The sequence below is a fragment of the Vespa crabro genome, chromosome 3 (genome assembly GCF_910589235.1).
Source record: "Vespa crabro chromosome 3, iyVesCrab1.2, whole genome shotgun sequence".
Classification (NCBI taxonomy): Eukaryota; Metazoa; Arthropoda; class Insecta; order Hymenoptera; family Vespidae; genus Vespa; species Vespa crabro.
Window position 1 is genome coordinate 12,613,522 of NC_060957.1, and position 25,845 is coordinate 12,639,366.

Sequence of the window (25,845 nt, forward strand, 5' to 3'; positions counted from 1 at the left end):
ACGACGGAAGAGATAGAGAATAGCGTTAACCTTGCACAGGAACGACAGAAAATTATTGGAGCACTCCCGGTAAGAGTAAAATTATTGGTCAAGCTTGGGTCCGTACTAAAATTGCCACTCGTGACTTTTTGTTCTGGACGGTGGACGATAGGCGTGCGAGAACAAAATCGCACGTACTCGATCCGGTTTCAACGATAGAGATCCTACAGTGCAATGGATGGGCTTTAACAGCGAAACGATCCGGAGGAGAGACGGTTTCATAGTGGAAGGTACGAAAGCGATGCTCGTAAATGAAGCTACGTCGATCCTCTCTCTCTCTCTCTCCCTCTCTCTCTCTCTCTCTTTCTCTCTCTTCGTTGTATAGATGAAAATCTCAATGTTCTCGTAGCTGGCAAGCTCTCGACGATAACCTTGCCAACTATCGTTTTATAAACGAATTTATATTTTACGGTTTGCACCTAACTACACGCTTATTTTCAACGACGTTAATTACTTTGCTTGTTAATTATAATGTCCAGTGATAAACGACGTACTTTGAAATCTTTTTTTATACGTTTTTTTTTCTCTTTAAAAATTTTTTTTTCTCATTATTTCTTTTTGTCTCTCTCTCTCTCTCCCTCCCTCTCTCTCTCTCTCTCTCTCTCTCTTCTCTGGTCACTCCCGCCTTTTCACGCGTCGTTGCTTTTATCGGAGCCAAGGAACTTTTTTAAAGGGTCTTGATCCTCTCAACGAATCACAACTCGTAATAAAACGATCCTTTGAGTATGTCCTCTTTTCTATGTCGTCAAGATAGAAAGTCGTAAGGAAGATAAAAGCAGAAAAGCAAGAGAGAAAAATAGAGAGAGAGAGAGAGAGAGAGAGAGAGAGAGACAAAGACAGAGACAGAGAAAAAAAATTGTTCGCAGCGAATCGTACAACGACAAAAGTTACAGTCTTCTTCCTTCCTCTTTTTAGACGGAGGAAACGAAAGCTCTTTCTTTCCAGGAACATCTACCACTCGAAAAAGAAAATCGAGCGTAGGAGACGACGACGACGACGACGACGCGTCGACGACGTGGATGCCGAAGAAGAAGAAGAAGAAGATGAAGAGGAAGAAGAAAGAGTAGACAGCGAAAGGAAGAGTAAAAAATTGTTGCGGAAAGATACAAAGATAGAGAGACTGAACGGGCGAGAGAGAGAGAGAGAGAGAGAAAGAGTGAGAAGAGCAAAGAATGAGGAGGTTAAGAAAAAAAGATAATGAAAAGAAAGAAAAAGAAGAAGTAAAAGAAATGAAATGAAAGGGAAAAAGAGAGGATGAGAAGTCGTAATAGAAAAAAGAAAAAGGAAAAAGAAAAAAAAAAAGAAAAGAGAACAGATAGAGGGGATAAGTGAATCGAAGGAAACTATTGTACTCGAACTGTCACCATTTTGACCGGCTTCCATCTTACGGACCAGAAATCGCTTTTATCGTGACGTTCCTCTGATATCTTTCCTCCTCTAGCGTTTTTCGCGTTCGAACTATTGCCGAAGAAAAAGTCGTCGATTTTTTTTATCACGAGAAAAAAAAAAAAGAAGTAGAAATCCCTTTTTCTCTGTCGATCAATGCCATCCTCGAACTTCTTTATCCAATCTTTCTTTCGATTCCTCTTCCTTTTCTTCTTCTTTTTTTTCTGCCCCTTTTTTTCCCTCAACTTGTAATTCACTCATCCTGTCTACTTTCAATCTTAACATCCATGCATGTAATCGAAGAAATCCGCACAATCGTCCTCCGACTCTATTTCGCTTCTTCTTTTATTTTTTATCTTTTTCGTTTCTTTTTTTTTTTTTGTTGTTTTCTTTCTCTTTCCATCCCAAATCTTCCTTTGACTTCGAAACCTTTTTCTTTTGCTTCTCAATCTTTGCCATCTTCTCCGGTCTCTTCTCCCTCTCTCTCTCTCTGTCTTTCTCCCTCTTTCTTTTTCCATCTATCTTTCTCACACTCACATAATCTTTTTCCCAAGGAAGGACGAAGGACACTCGTCGCCTCTCATTCGACTCACTATGGACCAATTAATTCTGGCCGTCCACGAAACTGCATCCGCTTAAATCCCGTGAAAAGAAAGATCGAGCGACCCGAGAAGGGGAAAAAGAGAGAGTGAAAGAGATAGAGAGAGAGAGAGAGAGAGAGAGAGTGAGAGAGAGAGAGAATAAGAGAACATCCTCTAAGGGATCCTCTCTCTCTCTCTCTCTCTCTCTCTCTCTCTCAATTAGACACGGATATGTAACCGCCGGTAAATTAACTCCGCGCGACTCGCGTCATGCGTGAGATTGATCGTCGAGTTTCTTGGCGAGACAGGAAGATTCTTTCCTTCTCTCTTTCTCTCTCCTTCTCTCTCTCTCTCTCTCTCTCTCTCTCTCTCATACACACTCACTCATTCATTCTCTCTCTCTCTCTCTCTCTCATTCTCTCTCCCTATTTCTCTTATTCTTGGCGTGAAGGTTTTCACAGAGAAACGTACCCTGTTCTTGCGCGTTTAAACGCGTGCCAGCATCACGAAGTAGGACGCTTTGTGCTCATGACACATCGACGACGGAGAAAAATCGTGCGCCTAGACACAATCTCAAAGAAAGAATAGAAAGAAACTTTTTATGTCGTCACCGAGAGACACTCGTTCGCCTGAAGTCATCCGTTAATTTCACGACGATCGTCTATGCGTCATTAATTAATAAGAGATCAAAAGAATATATATATATATATATATATATATATATATATAAGGTCGATAATTTGATCGTTAAGGGAGAAATTTAATCGATTCCATTATTTCTTTTCAACGTTCTAATTAATTGTTACGTTTCTTCGTTTGATTAAAGTTTCAGGTCTAATGGTCGCTTCCACGTTCTTCCTTTCTGTCTCTTTCTCTCTCTCTCTCTCTCTCTCTCTTTTTTTTTTCTTTCTTTCATTCTTGTGCCTTTCCTTTCATTTTTCTCTCTCAGTTTTCATTAACTGTAGCAAGTAGCTTCAGAGATATTCGCGAAGGTCGGAAATGTTTCTAAGAAGAAACTCTCGTCGCGGAAACGATGCCATTCTTTCTTTCTTTCTTCTCTCTTTCTCCCTCCCTCTCTCTCTCTCTCTCTCGACGTAACATCATTCGCCTATACGAATAGAAATCGCGGAAAAATATAAAAGTATATCCCTTCACATTTGGATTTTCTCGAATGTTCTGAGTATAGGAGAGAGAGAGAGAGAAAAAAAGAGAGGGAGAAAGAAAGGGAGAGAGAGAGAGAGAGAGAGAGAGAGAGAGAGAGAGGGAAAGAGAGAGAAAAAGACAGAGAGTTTTCTATGGAAAGAGCGGAATCGTGCGCAGCCTGATTACACCATAAATCGAATCTCGGCCAACCGTGTGGTACCTCGGATTAAATGAAATTCCTATGCCATCTCGTATATCTTTCTGGTTTGCCCTGTTGGTCGATTCGACAAAGAGTACGAGCTACAGAACCGCTCGTTTCCTGTTTGCTTCATTTTAGTCATTTGCAAAAAAAATATATAAAGACAGGCGGAAACTTGAAATAATTATACGATTATGACGTATTCAATTATATATATATATATATATATATATAAAAAGATTTTAATGTATAATCATATTAGAGTTTTCTTTCTATGAATTAAAATCAATCGATATAACGAAATTTTGTATTCCATCATTAATGATAACGATTAATTATACGAAATTCTGTTTCCAATGAGATATCTAACGAGAGAAAAGTCGATGTTAAATAGCGAAAACGTAATTCAAAAGTCTTTATTCGAGTTTTCGAAAGGATTCAGAACGTGGGACATTGCGTAGGCTAAGAGATGCCACCGAAGTATCAGACTTTCGAAAGTTTTTAACGAGCTTTCTCGGTCGCCTTTTCCAAGGGATCGTAGAGGTGTTTACCCTGTTAAAAGAGAGAGAGAGAGAGAGAGAGAGAGAGAGAGAGAGAGAGAAAGAGAGAGAAAGAAAGAAAGAAAGAAAGAAAGAAAGAAAGAAAGAGAGAGAAAGAGAGAGAGAGAGAGAACAAGAATACGCTGGTACCCGTAGACAAGGAATCTTGTGGTTTGCTATCGTTTAGTTATTTGTCTTCTTCCCGTTGGGTCACCAGCGAAAAAGGTACTTCGGAATTAAATGCACAACACTGAGAAACTGCCATCCGATCGTTTGTCTTTGATACCTCGAGACACGACGTTAATTGAACTGATAAATTAAATTTCAACGCGGAGAACACGCGAGATAGATAGAGAAAGAGAGAGAGAGAGAGAGAGAGAGAGAGAGAGAGAGAGAAAGAGAGAGAGAAGATAAGAGGGAGAGAAGCAATTAAAATTAAGAGCGGACCGCGATACTGAGCTTCTTCTCCTTTTATTTTTTTTTCTTCCTTCGTTTTCTCTTTCTTTCTCTCTCTCTCTCTCTCTCTCCTTCTCTCGCATTCTTTCTCTCGTGCTCGTGTAAAGAAACAAACTTGAACTCGAACCGAGTTTTAATACCGTCCTCGAAGTTTATAATCATTTTCTTATTTTTCTCTTTGCTCGGCAAACAGAGTCTTGGCTCGTTGAAAAATGAAGAAGGAAGGAAGGAGTTAGAGGCCGTCTACGTTCGCGAAGCTTGTACTTACTTGGACCTACACGCGGCTTAGCAGTAAGTAATTTCACGCTCAAGGATACAATGGCTGTAAATCACATAAGTTGTATCCTATGTTCATAGAGTAGACCCACCGTGAGATGCGTATCGTAAATTTCGCGGTCTTGTGACGTGCCGTAAAGTAATGAGAAAAGTTTCCATTATCGAGACCTACGAAAGCGGGAGATCACGTTTGATCTCACTTTCGGTACATAATTTATTAAATGGAAATAGATACTAGTCGATCTTAACGAACTTAATTATCGATCCTTTTATTACTATGAAACCAACGTTTCGGAATGTTCTACTGTCGTTTAAATCGATGAAGCGAAAAGAAGAGAATCGTGACAGGACGTTAATCCATGGATAGTCCGAAAGCTCGCGTATTTGTCGTGCTAATGTCATAGGAACGAACTGAAAGGAGGATAGTGACAATGAGAGAAAAAGAGACAAGGGTATATAGGAAGAAGGAGTGAAGGGTGAAAGAGCAAAGAGAACGGAAGAAAAAGGGGTGGAGGGATGGGGTGGGGGCAATGGGAGAGGGAGTGGAAATGGAAGGGGAGGTTGCGTGACGACTAGGGTGATACTAGGGTGACCCTCTCGCGCGAATGTCCGACCCTTTGTTTGAGTTCTGTCAGCCGAGATACATTTTCCGTTTCGCGCGAAGGGTGCAAAAGCGATTGTTCGATGCCAGAAGCCGGCGAGCAAGCGAGCAAAAGTCTTCTACGTCTCTTCGCTGCACTTACGCGCATTATCAGACCCTATTTTCTGCTTCTTTTCTCGTACACGATCCCTCATAAGCTCGATTCAGATCCACGGCGCCGTGAAAATCGCCCGTATCGTAGCCACGATCCTCTGTGCTGCCAAAGAACAGAGAGACAGAGAGGAGAGAGAGAGAAGAAACTACTAGTCGCTTTGTACTCCTTTGAATTTTTTTTCTTTTTTTTTTTTTTTACTTCTTTAGTTCTCTCGCATTTAACGATCGGATTTCATTCGACGTTTCGAAAGCATTGCCATCGAAGTTACGCGTTTTAATAGTTACCATTCTATCTAGTACATTCAATTTGGATTTATTTCAGAGCCGCTTTCAAGATTACTTTATTATTCAACGTTTACGAAGAATTACAATAGATCGTAGATTTTCGATCTACATAGAGAGCAGATCGACGAGCTTGTGTAATCCTATGCCATCTAATCGGGCATAGAGAGTATCGCTGGAATCGGTTGTTGCTGGAATCGGTATTAACGTTCCTCGATTATGTAAAGCTCGCGCGATTATGGAGATCGAATGGTAGACGAGGTAGGCAAGCACGAGCACGTGCGCTTGTCCTTGTGCGACGAGCTTGACGCGCGAAGAGGGTCGTGGGAGAGTGGAAAGGGTGCTGAGTGAACGCAAGCCTCTCTCTCTTTCTCTCTCTCTCTCTCTCTCTCGCGTGTGCAATTCCCGTAAATTAAAGGACAATCGAGCCCAGGTCACTCCCCATTGTTACTGGCTCTGCTTCGTACGCTACGGCCGGACAATGCGCATCCACTGAGATTCACCCTCGTATTTCATGTAACTGCCAAACGCTCGTGGCTTCCGACCTGAAAGAGAGAGAGAGAGAGAGAGAGAGAGAGAGAGAAATCGAGAGAGAAATCGAGAGAGAGAGAGAGAGAGAGATAGAAAGGTGAGGTGAGAGGATGGGATAAATAAACGGGTGGTTACGTTCCTTGTTAGCGACAAGTAGCTTTTGGATTCGTCAAGAATTTAGGGAACGCGAAAATTGACGAGCACTCGAGTTAAAGTAACATGTATAACATTGTCACTTGATATAACATTGTCATATTTTCCATATTTTATTATCTTAACATCTTTCGGAGAAAAATTATTATATATATTTTGATTAACAATTTGACAATGTTAATATTAAAATAATCCGTATCAAATGATAAAGATAATTTTTCCACTTTAGGATTTCTTGAAAAGAAAGAAAATGAAGAAGAAGAAGAAGAAGAAGAAAGTAGACGACAAAGTATAGTGAAAGTAAAAACAAAAGTTATTGATAAACTTAAACTTGAGAAACGTTAGAAAGGAAATGAGAAATATGTGCTTCGAGCTTGTTACACTGTCGTTTAACGTAGCAAGTTTTGGGATCCTGTAGTTACGATGGTACCACCTGCCACTTAAGGGAAAGCTTGAATTTACACAAGAGCCGTTCGACGTTTGAGTGAAACGGAGGCGTCGAGATCTCAGCAGATCTCGGTTTACCTCGAAATCGCAACGGTTTGAGTCGAGTTACCGTTCCAGGCTTTGATCTTCGAACTTTATAAGTCGCAAGAGAGAGAGAGAGAGAGAGAGAGAGAGAGAGAGAGAGAGAGAGAGAGAGTATCTCGTTCCTACAACGGCAATTGATTGGGCAAACTTTCCTCCGAGTTTCCGGATGCTCGGAGTCGCTTGTAAACTTGCTTTCGATCTTACTTCAAGATAAACGGACACGCGTACCTAATCTTTAGTTTTCATGAACAAACAAACATGATAATAAATAAGTGAGAAAATAATTATACAATGAATTCTCTCTCTCTCTCTTTCTCTCTCTATCTCTCTTTTCTCTCTTTTCTCTCTTTCTCTCTTTTTTCTTTTCTTCCTTCTTCTTTTTTTAGAAACACCATAGAAGCACGTTAGATATCGTGCTCTATTAAGATCCGTCAAATCCATGGCAGAGCGATTAGGAAGAGGCCTCCGGTCATGGCACGCGCGTCAAATAAATCTGGGATCAATAAATTAACGGCCGGTTAAAGCTCGGCCTCTAACTTTATCTCTGGCGCGGCATCAGCGGAGCGGTCGAGCGAACGCAAAAGGGAGGTCCGTAAGAGTTGGAAGGACTTTCTATAGAAGTAGGAGGTAAACGATGTTGGTGATGGTGATGTTGGTGATGATGGCGATGGTAGTAGTGGTGATGGTAAAAGGGAAGGGCAGCGCAAAACGGAAGCTAGCCTCAATAAAACACTCGGCACAGCCAGAGCGCTCTTACGTTTACGTCTGCGTTTGCGCTCGTTTCTCCGCTCGCTAATCTGCATTTTAAATGTCCGCACCCTTTCTTTCTCTCTCTCTCTCCTCCTCTCTTTCCATCTCTTTCTCTCTCTCTCTCTCTCTCCCTCTCTCCCTCTCTTTCTCTTTTTCTCTTTTTGATTCTGTATCTCTCTTTTTCAAGTTCGTACCTACCGATAACAGTGAGACCAGGCCCAGCACCCTCGACTCATGATGATACGAAATTCTCTCTCTTTCTCTTTCTCTTTCTATCTTTATTTATCTATCTTTTTCCATCCTTTTTGAAAGCACCGCTCGCCACTGTCTTGTCCGGATGCAACGGCGGATGCTTCGCTAGTACGTTGCCGTTTTCCTCGAGGAGATAAAAATATCTGCCACCTACCCTTGAAACGAGGCACCCTTCAGGCAGACGCGATTGTTGAGCTCGCTGCCGCATAAACGAGAGCGTCCTGTCCACGCCAGACGTCCACGTGAATTCTTCTTCTTCTTCCTCTTCCTTTTCTCTCGCTCTTTCATTTTCTCTCTCTCTCTCTCTCTCTCTTTCTATATATATATATACCTCTTTCTCTCGTCGTGCTATTGTTCCTTCGCTTTATCGTTGATTACGAGCGAAGATATTAATATCCCCGATCATAATCCTTCGACTAATTTCTCATCATTACGAGCCATTAAAACGATCTTCATCTAGGAACATCCTTCTGCTTACGAAGCGAACGACGTTTTTCTCAAGCGGACATCTTTATTGTCAGTTTCAGAAGGTTTAAGAGGAAAGTGTCGCGAAAAGGTTTTCGGTCGGGCGTTAGGAAAGCTTTCGTGGCTAGACAGAGTCTCTCCGGAAATGAGACGTCGCAGCTACGTGGAAGACATAAATCCCCATCTCCGGTGGCTCGACCTGAAGAAACGTTCGATTTTATGGTCGCCTCGGATTCAATGGAACAAGAGTTACGACGACGTACCGAATGCATCGTTGAAAGGGGGCACGGATGGTTGGCGCGCGAAGGAAGGGAGAATGGAGGGGGGAAGAGGCAGGGAGAGAAGGAGGAGGAGGAGGAGAAGGAGGAGGAGGAGGAGGAAGAGGAGCAGTGAGGGTGTGGCGTGATTTCAGTGGGTGGTTTAGGGGAAGATAGTCAGGAACGAACGGGAAGATGAGTCAGAGACATTCGGCTCGTTGGCTAAATGGCAGAAGATCGTCCTGGCGGCTGCGAGCAAAAAGCTTCCAACTCCTTTCAATCTTCTCTTTCTTTGTCTATTTCTTTTTCTCCCTTTTCCTCTCTCTCTCTGTCTCTTTCTCTTTTCATCACCCTCTTTCTTTAATTCCGCGAGCGTGCATCGGCAACTTGCAAAAGCGTGGAGAGAAAGATAAAGGGGCCGTCTCCTGCCTTCTCTTTCTTTCTCTCTCTCTCTCTCTCTCTCTCTCTCTCTTTTAATCCTCGATAGTACGTGAAAATTCAAGAATCTTGCGAGTCCTACCTAGTAAATATCTTGTCTTGTGCGCGAAGAGATATGCTTGTTTTTTGTTTTCTTCTTTCTTTCTGTTTTTTTTTTTCTTCTTCTTCTTTCTTTCTTTATTTCCTCCAATCTTAATAAGAAATTTCACTTTGTTAAAGAGGAGAAAGGGATGATTTTATTTCGACTTAAGGTCGAGAACAATCGCTTCATTACGTTCGATAACTGATTTCAATTGTTAAAATGTCCTTCGCGCCTTGCAAGCTTTGTTCCCGCTTTGTTAACGCTTCGTTGCTTTATCGAAAAGCTTCGTTCTCCGTTGGATCTGTTCCGAGGTGTCCGACTAATATCTAATATATATAACGTACATACTTACATACAAGCATGTGGATAAAGAGAGAAACAAAACAAAGAAAAGAGAAAGAAAGAAAGAAAGAAAGAAAAAGAAAAGAAAAATGAAAAGAAGAGAAAACGAACGTGAAAGAATAAAGCTCCACGTGAGAGAAAATGTACGGACTTATCACGGGATCCTCTTGGGACTGGCGAGAAATCAAAGGGTGTTTCCTTCCTTCTTCCTTCCTTCCTTCCTTCCTTCATACACCGTCCTATTTCTTTCTTTTTCTTTTTTCTCTTCATCTCTTTTTTTCTCTCGAAGGCCTATCTTTCTCCTCCGGTGACTTGTGTCACGCGCGTGGCTGTCATGCTACTGGCACGCGGACAATGCCTTTTCGCGAGTGGCTGCACTATTCGCGAAAAAGGGACACAGCCGAGCGGAAAGCTAGTCACCCCCTTTTGTTTTCCAACTCTCTGTTGTGCATCTTTTCGTGAGTTCTAAGAAAGGATTCATTCTTACATGGGTAGTCTGAACTTTGTGTACTCTCCTTTTCCTGTTTCCTGAGAACCAACTAATTACCAGTTTAAACTTCTTTAACGTGAAAGGATAAATCATTTGTTAAATTAAAAGACGTAAAGATTTGACTTAAAGCATGGAATATCTAAATATAAAAGTTTAAAAAAAGCCCGTATAAAAGATCGGATTATTTTTCCAAATGAAAATACAATATTCATAATTTTTTCTCGACTTATAAATTTTCATTTCTTTTAAAGAGAATAAATTAATTCAAAAGAAAAAGATAAAGAAAAAAATAATAAAAAGTAAGAAAAACATCGTACGAAAAGATCGTAACTTCGTTATTTTATTTTGCACGTTTAACATTACAACGACCAGCTAAGTAAATCGAATGAAACTAAGATTGCTACGTCTGGGAGTTTAGAGTAAAACTCCGTTTCGCAGTTGTCGGAGAAACAATTCGCTACCATCGTATCCATCAGTGCCAAGCGTACATTCTTGGAACATGTTCGTACGAAGTACACGTCTTTTACACGAGGAAACGTCCCTCATAGATAGGGATGCTGAGAACTAAGAGAGAGAGAGAGAGAGAGAGAGAGAGTGAGTGAGAGAATGAGAGAGAATGAAAGAGGAAGAAACCGGTGAGAGAAGGCGAATGCGACAATACTTTCAGTAACAGGAACTCGATCAGATAGGGATAGTACCTACGTAGGAACTTGATGCACAGAAGCTGTCTATCTGTCCAAGGCAGACAATACGAGATCCTACGACAGACGTAGCCAAACCGCGCCCCTTTCATGTACCACTGATTGATACCCTTGGTTCTGTCCGACGTGGGGACGTGAACGTAGTAATGTCGTCCTCGTCGCTAGTTTCCTACGGCCACATTATCAGCGCCAGATTCGAGATATACCGGCTAATGGAGTACGCGAATCACTTTACGCCACTGACAAACGTCAAGTGAAATTGTTCATGGGAGTTAGACGACGTATTCACTTATAGAACGACACCTAGAATATTAAGTCTCTTTTGCCTGTTAATACTTCAGAATTATGGTTGATATGATTTTAAATTAATTCACAATGAATTTATACGATCTATTTATCCTGTTAATTTTTATTTGATCGTTTCACATTAATTCTGATGAAATATTAGGTGGACCGGAAAGTAATGTCGCTTTCTTAAATTAAATTCAAACGAATAAATTTTTAACAATTTTTAACAATCAAATATCGACATGCCCAGAAACGACATTACTTTTTGGTCCACCTAATAGATTTGAAAAATATTACCATTTATATAAATTTATGATATTTTAATCCGTTTAGAGACATAATTACGCTGGTATATAATTTTTCAATTTGAAGATCATTTCGTAAACCGTGTTTTCACGAAACATGATATAAGAATCAAAACGTAATCATTTCAAAGGACTACTACTGTTCGAAACCATTCGCGGATGTTACTGCGTTGAGAATTATTCATCACCTCTCGTTAGAGTGACGTTAGTGAAACGATCAAAGGGACATTCCTCGGAGGCAAGAATCTGTGGAATTGCTTCCCGGCAAGCTGAGCGCGACGATTACGCGAGGAAATTAGCAGGTCGACTATGCCATAGCCAATGCCATTCTAACTGTACGATGAGGAAGACCTTGAAGCCTCGAGGGTGTGATTCGAAGTCGTTACGAAAAAGGAGAAAATTAAATCGAATATCTCATTGATCAAATTCATGATAGAAAGAGAAAAATCTAATAGTAAACAACAAATGCATATATATATATACATTTCTTTTTTATTTTAATAAATCATTTTTCTTTCTTATCTTATAACGTTTTACTCATACATTATATTAACTATTGTACATTTAATTATGATGATTCATCATTACATTTAGTGAACTACTTGAGAATCTATTATTTCACGACCATATATATCCTTCATCGTTCGAATAAGTTTCTTCTTATAAATATCGTTAATAACTATTGCCGATAATCTAGGTCGCCGTGTACGATTTTTATTAGCAAAGTCCACGCTAAATATACCGGATTTAACACTGTCAAGAAAAATTAATAGTTTGAGTTTAGCGTAATTAGATTTAAAGTAATCGTTAAAGTTAAAAACACTCACGTATAACCCATCATCCATTCGAAGCTGTCAATGAAAGAATGAATTAGATAGCCACGAATGTCGATACCATCTTTCATAGCTTTTAAAACTACGGATAAATGTTCATGATGATAATTAGATCTAGCAATATCCTTGGCCTTTCCATCATCCATATATCCAATTTCGGTTATAATGATTGGTGGTAATTGATAGTTATTATCTATGCGATTCAAAATTTTCGCAAGAGTCGATGGATCAATCTGAATTAAATTAAAATATCGTATTTAAATAATGATTGATAAAGGGGAAAAAAGAAAGAGAGAGAGAGAGAGAGAGAGAGAGAGAGAGAGAGAGAGAGAGAGACAGAGAGAGGGAGAGACGAGACGAGACCTATTCAGTCATACTTACTTTAACAGAATCTTCCTTTTCCATAGGTACCTCTGTTATTTGAGCATCATTTTGAAAGGATATCTCATTGGGATTTGGCTGTTTGCCACGTACTAAAGTATTTCTTCCGAAACTAATGCCAAGAAAATCAGCCGAGTTTTGGACTTGCTGAATTTCATAAAATTCGAAACTGGGCAAACGCGAATATAAATATCTCGAGACGTTATTATCGCTAATCATTTTCTGCATTAATTCTGGATAATCACCCTTCTCGCTAAATAATGGATTAAGGAACCATCCGTTCCACCATTGAAAAGCTCTTTCTGCAGCTAAATTATCATCGATTGATTTAGGATTCTTCGGTAGGAACCATTTTAAATTGAGAACGATACCTACTTTACCTAAAAATATAATATTTAACGAATGATAAAATAGATAAATTAACTGACTTACTTCAAAATAATCAACGTGTTTATTTCAATGACTAATGTCGGCGATAAGCATACGTCGTAAAGAAATTTATTCCAACTAGGAAGATAATAAGTTAATTTCTATCGTCTTACCGTTTTGTTTATTCTGATATTGTTTTTGATAAATATCGTAAATTTCTGCATGAGCTAATAATAGATTATGACCACAAATATAATCAGCTTTTCCAGATAGATTTAATCCAGGTATCATAAGATCGCTGCCATATCCATATTGACATAAGACGGATGGTTCGTTTATCGTTACCCAATATTTCACCTGAATCAAAGGAGAATAATTAAAAATTCTTTTAAATAATTACGATTAACGAATGATGATTACGTTAAAAATAAAATCAATAGAGAATAATACGTACTTTGTCGCCAAACGAATCAAAAGCAATCATAGCATATTGAACGAGAAAATCTATGATCAATGGATTTGACAATCCACCTATTTGTTGCAGTGTATAAGGTAAATCCCAATGAAACAATGTCACCATTGGTATCATTCCATTCGCGATGATTTCATTGATGACACTTTTGTAATGTCGAATACCATTCAAATTTATATCACTGTGTAAACCGTTCGGCAAAATCCTTGGCCAAGATATTGAAATTTTATACATTTTACTCTAAAGCGACAATAGAAAAAAAAAAAGAAAGAAAAAAGAAAAAAACAACAATTAAATGATGCCACGAATAATTTGATTGATATTAATTACGAATATCACTCACGCCTATATCTTTAGCAAGTTTTATATCATTTTTGTAATGATGATAAGAATCAGCAGCAACGTCGGCGTTACTTCGATTATAAATAAAATTTTGATTAGGTAAATGTGTCATATGATCCCATATGGATTCTCCTTTGCCTATTTGTAAAATAAAAACGAATGATATATCACTTAGCATTGAATTTTATTTCTCATTAAAAAAAAGAAATAAAGATTATTTTACCGTCTATATTCCAAGCACCTTCCGTTTGATAGGCCGACGTGGAAACACCAAAATTAAATTCATTCGGAAACATATCAACTGTTAAAGCGTTTACTAAATCTATTTGATAAGGCGAAAAAGTATGTTCCTTAATCATATTTGATTCAGACAAATCCGTGTCGTCATCGTTTATCGAAAAAAGCATTATCTTCGAAATTATATTAAATATTAAAAAATAATCTGTATCTTGAAAAGGCCACATTTTGTCAACCATACATTCGCAAGAAAAAAATAAAACGATCTATAGCCAGCAACGTTTCAATGTAAACTCATGGTACTATTTTTTTGCGCATAAAGATAATGAAAAGTGTTACGTTACTCTTTATCTTTTACTAATTACAAACTTGACCTTCTTTTTTACGATAAAAAAGAAAAAAAAAAATTTCAAAAAACAAATTTGTTGTTTTAACTTAGCAACGTAAACTATAGAAAATGTAGATATGCTATCATCGAGACATTCTATTCGAACCCTTCGTGGTATTGATCCGAGTCCTCGGTCTATTCCCTTTTATAAGGGAACAACTCTTTAGAACGATAGCCTACAACTAAGCGTACCCTTTGTTACGAACCCTTGTCAAGACGTGACTGATTATGGGCATCCTGTGGTTTAAACTGGTCGATCTTTAATTGTTAACACCGTACCGGAAGTTAAAAGGTATGCAATCGATATCCTTAACGATCGTTTAAAAGTACCAAATTTTATACTTTACAATTCGATATCGTAGATTAATTTATAAAATGAGAGAATGAAAAACAAAGGAAAAGAAAAAGGAAAAAAAGAGAGAGAGAGAGAGAGAGAGAGAGAGAAAAAAAAGAAAAGAGTAAAACAACTTATATTTTATCGTACTTTTTTGATCATAGAGATACGCGTTGCTTTTTAACTCCACCATTTTTCACCGTTTTTTCTCCAAAACGAAAATAAATAGACGGATATTTGTAATCTTTTCGTTCGTGCGTTGAATTTGTTCTATGAAAAATAAAAGAGAAAAATATAAAAAAAAAAGGCAAAGAGAGAGGGCGGTGGGTGGTGGATGGGTCGGCGGAGGGGCGGGGGGAAGGGAAAAAATGTGCAAGTTAACAACGATGCGACGCAACAACACGTAATGACACGTGATGGAAGATTTTCATTTATGCCGCTTTCAGCGACGCATGTTCCCGTTTTACACGGGGAATATTATGGAAATACGGGATGCTAGCCATCTAGTCATCTGATGGTACGTAGCCGTACCTCATATATCACTATCTGAAGTATCCGACATTATTCTCGCGTGCCATAAGCACGCAATATCCTGGCTCGTTCCTACAAAGTAAATAGGACTTTGTACGATCGATTTAAAATTTTCAATATAAATAAAGAATAATGGATTTCCATTTCGAACTTCCTCTGTATATCGTCAAAATAGATAAATTCGAATTTAATATTTTTATGTATATATATATATATATAAATAAAAAAAAGAAAAAAAAAAAAGAGAAGAAAAAAAAAAAGAAAAAAAAAGTCGCGAATCACCGTCGCGATACTGTCAAACACGTTATAGGACAATGTCGATAATCCTTGTAAGATTTAGAGAAACATCTTAGAGTTTTCCTCGTGTAACCACGTTGCAATCGACCTTTTACACTTTTCTTTTCCCCTATGAACTTTTCTTTACCCAAAGTAACGTTGAAAGATTTCTTCAATACAGACGACTCGATGTAAGGATTTATCTGTAAACGTAATGAAATTGAAAAGGAAAAACAGAAAAAAAAAATAAAAGAACGTATTTCTATATTCCTAGGTAAAGTGCACAAGCTGATATCCTTGGTGGTGAGAGATGAAAGAAATGAAGGAAAAAAAAAAAGAAAAGAAAAAAAAAGATAAAGATCAGAATGGAATCTTAAAAAAGAAAACACCTTACACAATAGTACTGGGGTCCAGGTATCTTCGTTCTCTTCTCCTTATCACGTCGTGAATACGATATCACACCTCCCTTGACTCCTTTTGATATGTCATACAGGATGGTATAATGTGTCGAAGCTAGGCACAAAAAGTATGAAAATCAAGGCATTGTCCTCGCTCGATATTGCTTCCTGCTTCGTGCAAGAAGAAGCGTGGTTGGACTGACAGAGTCCATGAATTAAGATGATAGGATGAATAATGGAGGAGTTATCGCGTCTAAGAAAATTATGCGATCCCACATCTTAGGATGTGGTTTTAAAATATCGTCGTAGGGACGACAGGGAGGAAAAGAAAAACGAAGAGGAAAAAAGAAAATGAACAAAAAACAAAGAAGAAGAAGAAGAAGAAGAAGAAAAAGGACGTAAAAGGGCTCGCAATAATCTTGTGTGCTCTTAAAATAATCATCAATATAATTTATACGAATATACGAATGACAGGAGGTACCTGGTACTGTCATATCGATTCCTTTGGTAATCTCGAGAACACGACGGGCACTCGAAAGGAAGGGTGGAGCCAAACGTCGGCAGAGGAAGTCGCATCGATCACGATTAGCCTTGAAGGAGGTTAAAGCTTCGTAAGCTCCAGGATCTGGCGCATCGATCTAAAAAAAAAAATAAAAAATAAAAAATAAAAAACAAGTAAAAAAGTAAAAAAAAAAAAACGAGAAACAAGAAAAAAGAAGTAAGAGAAAGAAGAAAGGACCAATCTAAAAGAGAGAAAGAGAGAGAGAGAGAGACTTTTTTCACAGGTCGACTCTAAATTCAGGTCAGTTCTAAATTTATTATCTATTTATTAATTAACGAAGACAATTCGATCATATCGTCCGTCCAATTTGATTTTCTCTTCGGTCAGGTGATAGTCTCTTTTGACAAAAGACAAATACGAACACGAACGATGTTTCGAACAATCCGCAATTTGCGTTTTGCTGATAGACAAAGAAGAAAGAACGAGAGAGAGAGAGAGAGAGAGAGACCATTGCAGGGATTGGCTCGAATTTCCGGCTCGTTGAGCCGGAAGTGATTTCACCGGGCTACATCGGCAGCCACGCGGACTGTGCGTAGAAATGACCCCTAGAGCACGTTGGAACGTCATTTCCGGGGGCTCGCAGAGTTACGACGCTTCCCTACGTTATGTAAATATGACTTCGTCGAAAGCGGGTCTGGTCATACTCGCGAATACCTCGCTCAAACGAAGACTAGAAAATTATGCGATTGGATGTCTCTCTTCGCTTCATCGTCCATGACATCATCCATGTTCTAGATGTTTTTGTTTAACAATTCTCTCTTTCTCTCTCTCACTCTCTCTCTCTCTCTTATCAATTATCTCTGACATCTAGTATTTGATATCCTATTGGATAGATCCTGATCAATATAAAAAAAATATTTTCTATAAAATTAATCAAACGAAACAAATTTTTTCTTTTCTTTTGATAAAATAATTTGATAAATATAGTTTAAAACAATCACGTTTGCGTATAGACTTAAATGAAAATGAAAATGAAAAAAACGAAATATTCGAACGTGATCGAAAACATGTTTCGTAGAAACAGGAAATAGGAAAAGTCCGAACAGCTTTGACCGTTCTAGGCAAGCCTATCTACGGTTGAACCGTCGAATATCGTCCCAACATATACTCTCTCTCTCTCTCTCTCTTTCTCTCTCTCTCTCTCTCTCGATTAACGGCTAAATTGGATCCTGGCTTCGAACCGCCTCGGGTACAGATGCAACGCTTCGATCCGTTGCCATTAATTTCGTCTCGGGTTCTCCTGATTACCTTGCGCTTTGAGGATTACCTGGCTCTATCCGAGTCTCCAGATTCCATCGAAAGAATCCTTGGTGTCACGTCTGACCACTGACTTAACCTTACTACTAGACTTACCTTTACGGAATTTCTCTACTTCGTTACGTTAAATCATTATCTACTGGAAATATTTATTAACATCTCTCAAGCGTAAACGTTCGACTTCATGAATGATCAAATGGATTATTTTAAATCGAATTAACCTTATATCGAAATAGTTAATGTTAATATTATCTATAGATCGTTTTTTTTTTTTTTTTTTTTTACTTTATTAGAACGTATGAATGCTTACCCCTTTAACAATTCTACGAAATCTATCTGTTCTTGATTTAAAAACAGCATGATGTACGTAACTTCTCTCAGAAACTTTTTTTACTTCTTTATATTTGATTAATTTCTCCTTCCTATAAGGAGTCACGATCTTTTCCGATGTTGAACGACATATTGATCTTTCGTAATTATTTTTATAAAGTTTTGCAGATTCATAAGAAATATTTCCTGCTACTACGTCATATTTATCGGGTGCTAGAAATACATTCGATTGAATTATAAATGTTTTATGATATTGGAACATCCGGGAATAGAAATCGTAACCTGGACTAATGTCATCAGCAATCTCTCTAAATCGAGAAACGAGACTTCCGAATGGTGCTCGACGTACGTGAGTGAAAGAACATTTTGGTTTATTGCTTTCGTACGTTCCTGGACCAGGAATATCGGTACACTCTCTATATTCAAATCTCTGTATCGAAATGAAATTAATGTGAAATGAAAGAAATATTTTTTTTCTTTCTTTCTTTCTTTCTTTCATTCTTTTTTTCTTTCCTGTTTTTTTATTACCTTTGAAGTTTGATAAAAAGGTGGAGGTTCTAAGGTATACTTATCGCATTTACAATTGATCTTCTTATACCTTTCAAATGTGCTTTTAGGTGGATCGTAATGACTTGGACCTGGTAATCCCTACGAGAAAAGAAAAAAAGAAAAAAGAAAAATAAATAAATGCTCTCTTACTATCGTGTACGTCGAATTAAAAGGAAAATGTTTAAGAAATAAATTTACTTCGCGTAATTTTCGACGGTACATCGTTTCGATATAACGTGACTGTCTTGACGTAGCCCTTTTTATTTCCCTAAACTTTTCATCGTAAATTTGCGTTGGAGTTTTTTTCGTTTCATGCTCATAGTCTCCTGGTCCTGGCGTAACGAAGGATCTTTTCTCTTCCCTTCCAGTCATTCTACTCCAAAAGTTTCCTTTATATCTGATAGTAGTAAAATTTTCGTCCTGGTCATAAAAAATTAAATTGAGTTTATTTAATATTGATAATTTATTATCATTAAATTTTATAATATAGAATCGTTATTACTCTTCTTGGTATATCATATATGAAAGATGGTTCATCTTCGATGGGTGAAATTTTCACAAGGATTCCGTACTCGTTAATATCATAACCATAAACGTCACGTTTGGAAGGTACCGATATTCCAGGAGTTATGATCGAACGTGGTGGTTTTATTAACCATAGCTGAAAAGAAGATGACGGTGATAAATGACGAGTATGAACGAATTAAAAACATTTTACTTTTCCAGGTGCTCCTTTCCAAGTGCCAGGATGAGATCTAATCTTTCCTGGTGTTTTTTTAAATAGATCATCTGGTAGAACGTATTCCGTTGGACCTGGTCCTTCGTAAATTTTCTCTTTTAATCTGGAATCGGTGTAATCGATACTGACACCTCCCTGAAATTTATAAAAGCCATTGAAAATGAATAAGATGAAATTGATATAGAAAATCGTTCAACGATTCTACGTTCTGGAATGTGCCGTTGTGGTTCAATTGGATCGTATGAACCAGGTCCTGGGAAAAGAATTGTGTCTCTTGATATAGTCAAAGTCTTTCTTTGTGTGCTATTTAAAAAAGGATATCGACACTCTGAAAGATAGTACGAATAATTTAACATTGAAATTTAATACCCTACGATAATTATATACCTAAATCTCTTGGTGGCTTTGATATGAATGATCCATCGTAAGTACCAGGACCAACATGTGCAGGAGTCTGTGTAATCAATTTTGGAAATCTTTTGGCTCTATCGTATGCCATAATTCCAATTTTTATGATACACACGACGTAACCTGTATAAAAATAATTTTTCACGGATAACAAGATAAAAACTCGATCGTAAATAGATTATAGCTAAATTTGGGAACAGTTGAGAATCGTGCATGATGTCAAATATCATGTATAGAGAATATCATGGGAAAGTAATAATTTAATAATTATATTTTCAACTAATTGAATTTTCGCAAACATCGCACGAGTTAAAAATATTTAGCGCCTGTCGATATGCAACCCACGATAGAAATCATAGAGATCTCATCTCAACAGAGGTCGCCAATGGTATTTCAGAGCAGAGAGTTTGTTTGGTCGATAATTGCAGATTATTCCTTTTCAGTATTTGTTATCTCGGTCGACGAAAAAAAAAAAAAAACTTTTCATCGATAATATAATTAAAATGAATTTTTCAATGTGAATGAAATTTTATAAGTAATTAAAAATTAATGAATTGTCATTTATTTATATTCGTGACAATATCGACGGTAGTTTTAATACAGGTGTTCGAATTCAATGAGAGAATTTCGACCAATAAAAAGCAAGTATTTCTGCGCATGCGCCATTCCTTTTGTCCGTATGACTAGGAAACGTGTATTAACACACCGCAACGTAGTGCATTTTTTCGACGTTGGTGCTTGTAATTTCTCTCGCGATATATTTTAAATAGTTTTTAATAAGATTTAAAAAAAATATACTATACGATGTCAAAGAACGAAGAAAAATTTGACGGAATGTTGCTGGCAATGGCCCAGCAACACGAAGGTGGTGTACAAGATGTAAGTTACTTACGTTTTACCGGTTGAGGTTATGTCATTGTTGCAGCAATATCACTTAACTGTTCCAAAATGTCTTTTCTTTCGTTACAAATTTCTCTTGATTTTCAGCTCTTAGATACGATCTTCAATTTTTTGGCAAGGAAAACAGATTTTTACACAGGCGGTGGTGAAGGTGCAGCCGAAAAGGTATTTCAATGATAATCAATTTTACCATCTCATTTTTTCGACCTTTCTAGAAGAAAGAATTTTATCGATATATCTATATAATTTTTAAATATTATCTCGTGAAAAGTAATTAAGATCATATATTATTTATCGAAACAAAATGAACGACATAATATCGTATAATGTGAATTTTTCTAGCTTGTCACTGGCAAATTTAAGAAATACGAAGCCACTGCTTTGGCAAAAGCTGCTGCTGAGAAAGCTGAACGCGCAGAACAAGAAAGAAGGCGCAAGGAAAGATTGGAGAAAAAGAAAAAGGAAGAAGAGAAAAACGAAGAGGAACAAATGGATACGGATTCTAGAATAGTGGAATTAACCGATGAGCAGGCAGCTAAGTTACAAGAAGAGATAGATAATAAAGTAAGTATTTGATTATTTTTTTTTTGTTTAAATATATATATATATATATATATATATATATATATATATATAATATATACATAAATGTCAGAATCAATATGGCTGACAATGATTGTTCTTCCTATAGAAATTATCTAAAGAAGCAGCTGCTGTTCCTGGACCTAGTGGTGATAATGCCGATGGTGAATTGAAGAATGATAATGCAGAAGTAGACGACGAAGAAGAGGATGAGAAAGAAAAAAATAAATTAAGGCCTAATAGCGGCAATGGTGCAGACATGCCAAACTATAGATGGACGCAGACTCTTCAAGAAGTCGAGGTAAGTTTTTGTACGAATTAAAATTATTTTAATACATTTGGATTTTTTTTTTTTTTTTTCATTTGTTTTTAAACACATAAGAATTTTATTCACTATATAGCTTTATTCAGAACGAAACATATTTACTTACCTATAATCGGAGAACGATTGATTATCCTAATGTGTATTCATTCGGAAGGAAATGGGGCAAGGGGGGGGGAGAGGTGTATAAAGGATATAAATAAAAAATCCAGTGCAGTAGATTTCGACAGTTTCTTGTTGAATCGACGATTAATTAATACGCAAGTAATATCACAGTCGTGAAGTGCGATCGACGCGATCGCCCTTCATTTCTTTTCCAAAATATTGAATCCTGGAACGACACCACGACGGAATAATCCAGGTTTGATTTTAGGCGTTTCGTGTTAGTAAAAATTAAATTACGGTTCCTAATAGTTAATATATTCTATGTCGTCGTCTCATTTTATAGATATTTTTAAGCTGCCTGTAAAATTTCTAAAGATCAAAGACGATCTTTATCGGTCGATTTAGTTAGGACATCGAACGCGATTTACAGTGAACGTTAAATCGCTCGAGAACCGTGTTAATCAACAATTAGAAATCAAGAAAGAGAGAGAGAGAGAGAGAGAGAGAAAAAAGAAATAATAATCTACGATCTTAATTGATATTTTTCGTTGTCCTACATAATTCTGGATCGTATTTCGTAAACATTGAGATTCGGACGACGATCTAGAGGTTTTCGTTAGTCAACAGCATAAATTATAATACAAGTGTTCATAACGCGAGGATCTTGTTATGCTATCAGCCGCGTTCGCTCACTTGAAACGGTCGCTCATTACACAAATGTAATTACTGGAATTCACGTACCGCACTTTTGACAGGGTGCAATACAGCCTTAAAATTCTATCTCTACCGCGAATGGTCTTAACTCATTAAAAACGCGATTTACAAGACTCGCGCTTATATAAATACGAAGTTAACAGAGTAACTCGTCGTGACTCGTAGCAAGTCGTATTCGATTATCATCGAAAGGATCCTTCTATGTTGTTGCTCTTCCTCTTCTTCTTCTTCTTCTTCTTTTTTTCTTTTTTTTTTTTGTTTTACTTCTCTCCTTGAAAGTTCGATCTTACCACGACGTATATATGTATGCATGCATGCATGCATGCTTTCACGACGACCAAAGACACGTTCGCTCTCTTCTCTCGATTTCTCGATCTCGGCCTAATTGTACTTGTCGCGGGCCCTCACTGTAATCAGAAAAAAAAGACCAGAGAGATTCCCGGATGCTATATCTCGAGAAAATTCGTCTCTCCTCGAAATTACAATGATCGTGAACGTGGTAACGTTCATTGCGAAAAGACACTCACTTTCCATGAAGAGGATCCCCGCTAGGAGGCCGACCATGAAGAGGAAGCTCATCGTGCAGACAAGTACGGTGAGCTGATTCCTCGCACACCAGGACTTCCTGTAGACGGTGGTCGGTCTTCCGAGGCCGTTCACGACCGTAAAATGCGTACTGCTTGCCACCGATGCTGTATCCATCTGTTTCGGCGTTGTTACCGTTGGTGGATGCATCGCAGCGAGATTGGCCAAATTTGCGGCTGTAAGAAGCAATGTTCCCGATGCTGCGCTCTGTAAAAATGTAACAAAAAGAAATTCGATCTTATTCTTTTTTTTTTTTTTTTCTCGATAAATGATACTAAGAAACTACGTGTAACTAATTAATATTTACAAAGTGACGGTGAAAGTAACTTGTTGTGAGAGAATGAGTAATAATAGTACGTTTAATGAGTTCGTTAAGATATAGGATATAGTGAAAATGTATTCTTAACGCTTGTATTTCCAGGAGGAAGCGTTCGATTAAAATCTTTTCTAATATCACGATTAAAAATCATCGAATCCGGAAAAATTATAATGAAAATTATTGTACACAGATATATATATATATATATATATATATATATATATATATATATATATATATATGCACTTATATAATACAATACTTTTGACGAAAGAAGATAAACCTTCGGAAGGAAAATATAATATCAAGGAAGTAATAGAAATACTAACGTGTGTACTAGCGGTGGATCCCTGAGACGAAGTTGATCCTCTCGATGGAGAATCAGGATGCAAATGATGATGATGATGATGGTGGTGGTGATGATGTGCCCAGCTTCCATTCTCGCTATCTTTTTCGATTCGTCCAGCCTTGGGACATCCTAAGGACGGCCTTGGGATGTGCCAGGAAAGCGGGCTATCCGTTGCCACCGCCGTCGTCTCGATCTGGAGAAAAAAAGAAAAAAGAAAGAAAAAGAATAAAGAAATAAGCGACGTAAATCGACGTGAAGCTTCGATTGCACAAGCGATAATGCAGCGCACGATTGCACGGCTATGTCTCGCCCGCATGTCTGTCTTCCACCTGCAACCGCACGTCGTTTATCTGTCACCAGAAAATGCGACGGCTTCTTGTATACGACGTTGGTCTCGCGTCAACGGCAGAAGATTTTAGCTCTACTTTCGTGTCACTGTAAACGCGAACGCGTAAAATTTCTTGCTAGTATTTCTCTCTCTCTCTCTCTCTCTTCTTTTTTCTTTTTTTCTTTTTTTTTTTTAAACGGTAAAACGATTAACATTCTACCTCAAATTTTTTTTTTTCTCAAACCTTTATCCCATTAATTATCAATAATAATTGTAATGTAAAAAATAATTTATATACTTTTATTTAAATTTTTAAAAGCTTCCTTGACGCGATAATAAGTGGCAAATTAATTCTTTGAATGTACGAAAGTAATAATTTCTTTTTTTTTTTCTTCTTCTTTTTTCTCCCCCTTATTTTATATATATATATATATATATATATATGTATATAAATTCATCGGTTCGTGAACTTTAACCAAAGTATAATCGATTTCTCGAATTAAACGGAGACAGGTGATAAATATTATTTCTGATTAATGATAAAGTCTCGAACAAAATTTATAGTAAATCTGTTATTCATCTTGCGATCAATTTTGAGGATTCCTCGTATTTATGTATGTATGAACGAGCACATACTCTCTCTCTCTCCCTCTCTCCCTAAATCCCCACACTGTTGTTCTTCCTTCCTCGGAGGAAGATCGAAGAGAATTTCGTCGTCTGCCGGGGGCATCGAAGCGAGCCGACATTCCGGTTTTATCGTTGCACAACGACGCTCTCGAATTCCGTGCGCGCGTTGTTCGCTCGTACATAAAATCCAGGGCCCCAACGCTTCTCTGCGCACGAGTTCTAGCGATCGATGCGAACTCATACGGTATAATAATACACGTTCGTGATACTACGAGATCGCTAATTAATAATAGACCATCGACGAAAGGTATTGGATCGCTTTAATCAATGCTTTGGAAATATTCGATAATCGATTTAACGCTTGACTTCGAATCGTGCTATCTAATTTTTACAATGATCACCTTTACAAAAGTCAGATTTATACTCGTTCATTGTATATCCATAAAAAAAAAAAAAAAAAAAAAAAAAAAAAAAAAAAAAAAAAAAAAAAAAAAAAAGAAAAAAATGAAAAAGAATAAGAAAAAAAAACTAATATCCAAGTATAAAACCAGTTTTGCCGTATACATATATAGCGCTTGGAAATTTCGATTTATCGAAATGGACGGATATATCCTTTTCTTTTTTGTTTCTTTTTTGTTTTTTTTTTTTTTGTTTGTTTTTTATATAATATAATATATATATATATATATATAAAAGGATTTTGATCTATCGTTCCTTTGATTCGCAAAAATTCTTCCTTTGTAATTTATCAATATTTTAAATATTTTCGTTAGACTGTTAGTTATCGTTCATTGTTTAAATTCAGCTCGATTGATTGCATTACTTAATTGATAATATTCGCACGTAAATCAAATGCATTTCACGATGGTAACCTACTACTTTTTTTTCTTGACTGGGCGCCGTTCAAGGACCATTCTTTTCAGTCAGTCTAGACGAGTTTCTATATTCCTTTTTCAACGCCAACGATGATAGGATTTAACGAACAATAGATGCGATAAAGAACGTACGTTTTTAATGATCTTTCCGTTTTCAGATTACGTGAATGAAGGGACGAGCGATTTGCGTAAGATATTAAAATTTTATTTTGTTATGATCTATGAAATAACAGATTATAACGTTAGAACTCGTGAAATTTATCAATATGTAGACTTTCGTCGTTGGAGAAAGTAGTTATCGAGGAGCCATTAAAGAGGACGCTTATTACATAATGAAACTTGGAAAGCAGAAGATATATTATATTTGTCGTTGCATTTGAATCTTGTAGAAAAAAGTTATGTGGAAAGAAAAACAAAGTTACAAAGGGTTAAGAACAAAGATAGTGGGTCTAGTCAAGAGAGCGAGAGAGAGAGAGAGAGAGAGGGAGAGGGA

General features: G+C 37.3%; 4 protein-coding genes across 4 annotated transcripts in view; 1 reads left to right on the top strand and 3 right to left on the bottom strand.

Moving 5' to 3' along the window:
* Positions 1-11,712: 11,712 nt before the first annotated feature.
* LOC124422515 (myrosinase 1-like) lies at positions 11,713-14,173 on the bottom strand. Its single transcript, XM_046959049.1, has 7 exons — positions 13,861-14,173; positions 13,639-13,775; positions 13,278-13,535; positions 12,997-13,180; positions 12,455-12,834; positions 12,068-12,306; positions 11,713-11,993 (listed from the first exon to the last, which is right to left on the bottom strand). Exons 1-7 carry the CDS (start codon positions 14,111-14,113, stop codon positions 11,831-11,833), a joined length of 1,614 nt encoding a protein of 537 aa, XP_046815005.1. The 5' UTR covers positions 14,114-14,173; the 3' UTR covers positions 11,713-11,830.
* Positions 14,174-15,279: 1,106 nt separating this feature from the next.
* LOC124422630 (sperm-tail PG-rich repeat-containing protein 2-like) lies at positions 15,280-18,294 on the bottom strand. The gene is made up of 4 exons (XM_046959353.1): positions 17,931-18,294; positions 16,283-16,439; positions 15,798-15,916; positions 15,280-15,606 (listed from the first exon to the last, which is right to left on the bottom strand). The coding sequence occupies exons 1-4, from the start codon at positions 18,210-18,212 to the stop codon at positions 15,406-15,408; spliced, it is 759 nt and encodes a 252-aa protein (XP_046815309.1). The 5' UTR covers positions 18,213-18,294; the 3' UTR covers positions 15,280-15,405.
* A 2,029-nt stretch (positions 18,295-20,323) lies between these two features.
* Positions 20,324-25,845, top strand: part of LOC124423019 (nuclear migration protein nudC) — a 75,902-nt gene continuing 70,380 nt past the window's right edge. Inside the window, exons 1-4 of the mRNA XM_046960242.1 lie at positions 20,324-20,525; positions 20,634-20,711; positions 20,889-21,110; positions 21,238-21,429. Of these exons, the coding sequence (XP_046816198.1) occupies positions 20,451-20,525; positions 20,634-20,711; positions 20,889-21,110; positions 21,238-21,429 (567 nt within the window). The 5' untranslated portion in view covers positions 20,324-20,450. The remainder of the gene's footprint in view (positions 20,526-20,633; positions 20,712-20,888; positions 21,111-21,237; positions 21,430-25,845) is intronic.
* LOC124423022 (TSC22 domain family protein 1) overlaps positions 21,668-25,845 on the bottom strand; it is a 16,702-nt gene continuing 12,524 nt past the window's right edge. The window contains exons 2-4 of the mRNA XM_046960244.1: positions 23,503-23,715; positions 22,797-23,061; positions 21,668-22,676 (exon numbers count right to left, since the gene is read on the bottom strand). Of these exons, the coding sequence (XP_046816200.1) occupies positions 22,651-22,676; positions 22,797-23,061; positions 23,503-23,715 (504 nt within the window). The 3' untranslated portion in view covers positions 21,668-22,650. The remainder of the gene's footprint in view (positions 22,677-22,796; positions 23,062-23,502; positions 23,716-25,845) is intronic.